Source organism: Chironomus tepperi, unplaced genomic scaffold (genome assembly GCF_022539635.2).
Source record: "Chironomus tepperi strain 1889 unplaced genomic scaffold, CSIRO-AGI_Ctep_v1 contig_196, whole genome shotgun sequence".
Taxonomy (NCBI): domain Eukaryota; kingdom Metazoa; phylum Arthropoda; class Insecta; order Diptera; family Chironomidae; genus Chironomus; species Chironomus tepperi.
Genome location: NW_027226318.1, coordinates 1,570,450 through 1,577,550, shown reverse-complemented (window position 1 = coordinate 1,577,550; position 7,101 = coordinate 1,570,450). Strand labels below are relative to the sequence as shown.

Here is a 7,101-nt window from a genome sequence, read left to right as displayed (position 1 = left end):
TTCATCTCAATGTAGATTCCAAAAAGTAGATATTTATCAGATGGAACTGAATTCAATGTAAATAACAAATTCCGTTTTTAACATTTACATTTTATATCTGTATGTGTATCAGTGATTAATGATGATGATCTTTACTAAAAGAAAAAAAAAAAACAAAAATAATCCTTTAAGGATCTATTTAGGACATAAGGATAAGTGCCTTAAAACTTAAAAAACATATATATACTGATACCAAATTCCTTATTGAAACAAAATTGATATAAATTTGTTTTCAATTTGAGTTGAATTTTAATTCTATACATAGAAGAAAAAAGAAGTTTATTTTGACGGAATCAAAAAATGGAAATTTAATTTCAATTTCAATTTAATAATATATTTTGAAAAAATAATAAAGAATGAGTTTTCCTTTCACATAATTTTAAAGAGAAAAGATAAAGAAAGTTTTATTTTTATACAATATTGGAATATAATTATTGCAGGGTCGTTCACAAATGACGTCTGTCCAAAAAGTATGAGAAAATTTGCCAAGAAAATCAAAAACCGTTACAAAAATTTTCAAAAAATGAAATTTTTGAAAACTTCTACACAATTTGAAATTTTGAAAACCGTTACAAAATTTTGAATAATTCGAAAAATTAAAATCCGTTATATTTTGTATGACGAAACCAGAAATTTCTCATAAAGTCTAGACGTCATTAGTTGATTGACCCTTATTATGGCATTTTATGTAAATATGTTACAGCAACATATGTTAAGTAATTTATTGCAATTGAATTGAACAAAAGAAATGAAAATAAAGAGAACAAAAAAAAAATCAAATGAAAATCATTGGTCTTAGCTTAATTAAATAAATATAGAGTGAAGAGAGTTAATGCACTAACAATCATCGAAATGACCTTAATTGATGCAGAGCTTATTTCGTGAAGATGATTAATGAATTCCTTCATATATTTATCATCCCATTCAAGATTGGCTTTTGCTGTATTTACGGCATTGGTTAATGATGCATGTAGACTGCCTAAACCTTCTTTTTCAGCCTCCAAGAAGCTTTCGAATTTCTTCAATTGCTCTTCTGATGTAAATCTTCCAACTGTTGTTGTTAAGGCACTCAAGTCACCAATTCTATGAACATAAATAAGAAACAAATCAGCTTTAAACAAAAATCGTTTGATCTTTTGTCTTACGCTGTTCTCCAGTCATTGTAATTGTTGGTAATAAAGTTGAACATGTAGTCAATACCCTCTGGATTTCCATTTAATACTCCGTTTATGACTGTATTTCTATCTTGAATACGAATATCACCAGTTCTGATTAATCTTCCTAACAATCTCTGTAAATTGTAAAATAATTATTTAGTTATAACTCAGGAATTGTTAAAGGCACAGAGCCTTGAAAGTAAAAAAAAATGAAGATTTAACGGTAATTTAGATTTTAAATTTCATAACGACTTTTTGAAATTTAAATTTCCTCAATTTTTTTACTGAACGACTTGGTTTTAAATAAATCCTAGGATTAAAACTAAATCCTCCAATTATTTTTAAGTCTTCACTTAAAAAGCAATTAACAAGCAGCATTACTAAGAATTCAATTCTTTAGTAAACAATAAATCAAAAAACCCACCTTAATGTTCGTCTCATTCCTAGAACATGCTAAACCATTCATTATATTCAGTTGCTCAGCAGCAACATTCTCAACGAGAAGCTTCTCAAACAAGAAATTGAACTCCTCATCGCCTCCATATCTAATTGCATTACAATAAACAACACCACGATGATCTTTTGGTACTTTCTTGTAAGTTATGCTGTAATCTTCGTATGCTTTCTTCGATTCAGAAATGCAATCTTCATGTCCATATTTGCATAGCCATGATAAAATATTAACACGATTATAGATATCAGTTCGACGATCATCAGCTTTATAGACAAATGTAAGATGCTTATAAATCTTTTCCATCAAGTCATTAATGAACCATGCAAAGATTTCAGCATCTTCAGCTTTAACACGTTGAGATAAGAATGTAAGTCCATTATTAATAGCTGATAACCATGGAATGTAATGTGTTTCATTTTTTAAATATCGTATAATGTCTACAGCATTGGAATAGCTGACTACACCACCTCGCGCTAAATTGAATAAATCATCAACGACTTGTGCACGATTCAATACATGAATCTTCTTCATATCATCTCCCATGAGCACTTCCTTAATCTTATTCCAATTATCATCAACATAATTGACACGATAGAATGCAGTCTGTTGAACATTGAGCATGTAGTATGATTTAGGTGCGGATGTTAAGTTATATGCATATGAATCTGTTCCTTGAATCACAAATTTATAAGTCGTATCATTAAAGCCTTCATTGTCCATTGCAATTGAGATTGGAAGATTATATTTTTCAGTCTTATTGTTGGCAATTCCATTTCTCATGAATCTTTGTTGTGTTAATTTCAAGGTATTTCCATCAAGTGAGGCATTAACTACTGGAAATCCTGATTGAATTGTCCATGATTTAAAGAAATCAGCTGTTGCCTGATCTTTTACATCCGCAATTGCTTTGAAGAAATGTTCAGGAACTACTGCCTTGTATTGACTGTAAGGAATTTGAGTTATTGAATGCTTGGATCTTACTTGAACTTTATGCACACAATAGGCTAAGTTATAGCATACAGAACTAATCAACTTACTTATCACTCAAATGACGTTGAAGGATCTGTTGGAAGACATCTTTTCCAACATAATAAGACAACATACGGAGTATAGATGCAGCCTTATTGTACGAGATATTATCGAAAATTGCAGCAGCATCAGCTTTGGTATTAACGACATTAGTCATGGGATGTGTAGCTTCTGTTGAATCCAATTGCATAGATTGTTGATGATTTTCAACGACAAATTGTTCCTCTAAATCCCAATCTTTGAGAAGGAATGCAGTTCCCATGAATTGGAAGTATCTAGCAAAGCCTTCATTAAGCCACGTTTCACTCCACCTTAATAATTAAGATTCAAAAACAGGAGAATGTTAATTAATGATGAATACATTTGCAATTGATTAAATTTTACCATTTACAAGTCACCAGATCGCCGAACCTATAAAGTAATTCCATTAAGAGTTATAATGTGAATTTAATTGTCACTATTAATTAAATTAATTACCATTGATGCAATTGTTCGTGTGTTATAACAGCTGCAATTCTCTGTTGATTTAATGCTGGTGTTGTTTCGCTGTCATAGAGGATGTTTGTCTCTCTGTATGTCAATAATCCCCTAAAAATCAATTAAAGATGATGATTTAGTAATTTATTTTCAATTTAATTTTTAACGGACAATTAAGATTCAAAAAATATAAGATTGTTCAAAAATTTGAATTTAAAAAAACCGTTAAATTGAACTTTAAATTCAAATTGCAAAAAAATCGTTAGTTCTTATTAACTCACCAATTTTCCATAGCACCAGCAGAAAAGTCAGGAATAGCAGCCATATCCATTTTATCAATTGATTCAGTATAATTAATACCAAAATATCTATTAAATTCATCCAGCATTTGAATTCCAAATTCAACAGCGTATTCAGTATGTGGTTTAGCTTCTGGACGTGCATAAACTCCAAAATCGTCAGTGTTTTTAAGGGAACCGACATAGTTTGAGACAATAAATGCAATTAAGTACGTTGACATCTATGAAAAAATGGTGTAATTAAGCTAATCTAATCAGAAAATGCAACAATTTATTACTTGTGGGGTTTTTCGGAAAGTGTCGATGAATTTTCCTGGATATTTGGTTTCGTCAGTAGTTGTTGTACTTCTGGTATTTCCAATTGTCAAGGCAAGATTCTTTGGTCTGATCATAATTACTTCGAATGTTGATTTGAAGCCAGGTTCCTGTAAAGTTCAAATCAATAACTTAAATCCACAAAATTAAGTTTTAATCCGTCGGATTAAACTTACGTCAAAGCATGGGAAAGCACGTCGAGCATGAACAGGTTGGAATTGTGTTGTTCCCATCCAAACTTTTTTGCCATTTTCCATATAGTAGCTTCTATAAAATCCTCTCATATCATCACGCATATATCCTGTATAGTCAATAGACAATATGACTGTCTGATTCGCAGCTAATTTTCCTTCAAATAATGGAACTGGAATCGTCCACTTGTCATATTGTTCATTATAATAGGACTTATTGAATGGAATAACTTGTGACATTTCATAAGGATTTAATTGGTAAGAATGGACATCCAAGTCATTCATATGAAGCACAATTTCTGTCACTTCTTTTTGTGCCTGAAGAGTTATGTCCACATGACCTTTGAAAGTAAAAGCACGATTTTGTCCTTCCTAGAAAATAAGCAGCAATAGACATTATTGAATAAATCACATAAAAAAGCAATGACTTTACATCTTCAAAAAATGGCTCAAGTGTAATTTTGTAGTGGATCGGAAGAACGTCCTCATTAAGTCTGTAATTAAGATCTTCAACTGCAAATGCCGATATCTTTTCTTCTTGTTGTAATTGCTTGTTTTCAATGGGTGATGCATGCACAAAGGCAATAAATGCCAAAACTAAAATTCCTCTCGGTATCATACCTGTCAAATCAAAAGTCTATTAAAAAAATCACTTAAGCATTAAGCTATGATAAGAATTTAATTCATTTTTAAACAATTTTCACGTCATTTGAGGATTATGTGATTAAGGCACTTGAAAAGTCACATTTTTTAGCTATATACAGATGACTATTTTGTGGATTTACGTTGCTTTTAATCCAATAATCCTTCGAAATTTATGAGTAGACGGCAAGTCCATTACAGGAAGTAACTTGTCGAAATTATGACCATGTCAACAAATTTTGAGCTTATTCGATTTAATCTAGGCGATTCCAATTGTAAACACTCAAGTCTTTAACTTTCTATCCAAAATTACACGACGCGATAACATTGACTGGACGTGAATGTGTTCATTGAGATTAATTAGAAGCAAATCATAAAAAAAGTTATCATTGACGATGATATACAGTGACAGATATTGAAGTACAACATTTAATTTATGTTCACTTTATATTGCTGTCATAACAATTTCTGTCGATATTGATGTAGAATAGTCATTAATTTGTGAGTTTTATTGTTCACGTGTTCAAACAAAGCCGGCTTGCTATTTTCCGTTAGAAAATTATTTGAATTGTTGATAAAACCTTACAAATGTTTTACAATTCTTGAAATTGTATGGTTTTGAAATTCAAATTTTGAAAATTCGTTAATTATTAAACATTATTTTTATCACTTCACAGCCTCCAAAAATCACTGGATCTTCTGCCTTAATCACTAGCAATCAGAATTTTGGATCCTTACAATAATGCACTTATTGATTCTTTCAAAAAAGTCTCAAATCATAAATTTCATATGATGTATAGCTTAAAAGTCAATTGAAACTTATCAAAAATGTCATAAATTACTCACTTCTTTTATCTTCTTAACTGTATCTATCAAAAATAATTAATTTTATTAAAAGTTAAGAAGAAAATGTAGTTTGATAACACCACCAATATTGTCCCTCACTTTTCACTTCACTTCACTTCCTATGAGAACTACTCTACCAAATGAGACGAGACGAGTGATTTGTACGCAATTTATACATCTCTGTCTTATCTAAAATTGACTTGTTATCAATTTTTCTTACCGAAATGCAATGAAGTGTTTGATATTTTACCTCAAATATTTGCTGATTAGCCGTATCGTGAGTTATACTACATTCATTGAGGCAGGTTTACTACTTGATCGTAAAACATTGAAGTAGTTTTTTGTTGATTAGATATTTTCGAGCGGTGATTCAGCGTTTTATGTAATCCGACAATGCTGCTTGCCTTTTTTGAGCATCCAGCACTGGATCTTCTATAAATATAAATTAATATTCCTAATTAGTCACTTAATAAATTCTAATACAGCTGGGAATTCCTTGAGTCAAGTTCAAATACCTGTAGATGCTACGTAAATAGACAAAAGCAGTGGAAACTGCTTTATCGACTTGAGGAAATTCCGATATTACAGCTTTTTATATATTTTCATGTAGTTTGATGATCATTTTTAATTTAGCTTTATTCATTCTTACTGATTCTTACTACTAAATTTTAAGACACAAGAATTACCGAACCTTGTTGACTTTTGCTGAATTACACAATGTTTATTTATAAAACATTTACAAAAGCGTGGAAAACAAAAGAAATAGAGGTGTGCAACTCATATGCACATGGATGTTACTTCCATACGTACATTCAAATCAATATACATTGAAATTCCGTTAAATTTTATTTTCAAATTCCTATTCAAGTTTGGAATACTTTCAGTGGAATAAGAATAGATTCCAGAATTCCAAGCATATTTCCAAAAAATGACTGTTGTATGGTTCTTGATTTGAATTTAAAAATACGTTAAAATTTTATTAAATTTTAATAATACTGGCAAGAATCTAATTCATAGCTGTCTTTGATCATCCTTAGTTCTTAAAATTTAAACAACTTGATTCTGAATCTGAGTAATGCACCCTTTAAAATACTTACTTTATAAAAAGAAAGTAAATTGCATTTTGCTCAACATTTCAGTCGCAATGGATCATCTTGTAACATGCATCGTAAGTACATTTATGGGAAAGAATATTCACAAAATTTGTTTACTCACGTGTACTGGATTTATGCTGAAATTCATATTTACTGAATATGTAAGTAAACACTGTAAGATCATAATAAGCAACAAGTAGAAATTAATTATTTTTTGATTTTTTAGATTGAGTTTGGCAGTAATATAATTGTGCATAATCCGATGAGGTATAGATGCTTAGTATAAGCCTACTAGATATCAGCATTAGAATATTAAGAAAAATTTAACTCAATAAAAGTTTATTTCAATGTCGTGCATTTAAGTTTTCTGTGTTGAATTTTATTTTGATAATTTAATCAAGTATAACTATTTGTGAACATGATAGATAGCCCCCACTCATGTTCATCTTCAAAATCAATCGATTATTAATATTATGATTTCTAACCGTCATTTATGATTCAAATTTTCTGGAATTTTTGTACTAAAGTTTAGAACATAAAATGAAAACTTTTTTCTCG

The 7,101-nt window shown here is 30.0% G+C and overlaps 1 protein-coding gene across 2 annotated transcripts; it reads right to left on the bottom strand.

Moving 5' to 3' along the window:
• Positions 1–346: 346 nt before the first annotated feature.
• On the bottom strand, positions 347–5,602 carry LOC139090027 (membrane alanyl aminopeptidase). Of its 2 annotated transcripts, none has more exons than XM_070639705.1 (11): positions 5,450–5,602; positions 4,395–4,582; positions 3,947–4,333; positions 3,734–3,880; positions 3,438–3,676; positions 3,157–3,267; positions 3,064–3,090; positions 2,688–2,990; positions 1,621–2,593; positions 1,185–1,330; positions 347–1,122 (listed from the first exon to the last, which is right to left on the bottom strand). In XM_070639705.1, the coding sequence occupies exons 2-11, from the start codon at positions 4,578–4,580 to the stop codon at positions 840–842; spliced, it is 2,802 nt and encodes a 933-aa protein (XP_070495806.1). In that variant the 5' UTR covers positions 4,581–4,582; positions 5,450–5,602; the 3' UTR covers positions 347–839. The 2 variants fall into 2 exon arrangements, with proteins under 2 accessions (XP_070495806.1, XP_070495807.1); XM_070639706.1 differs by having other exon boundaries at positions 4,395–4,598; positions 5,450–5,598.
• Positions 5,603–7,101: the final 1,499 nt, after the last annotated feature.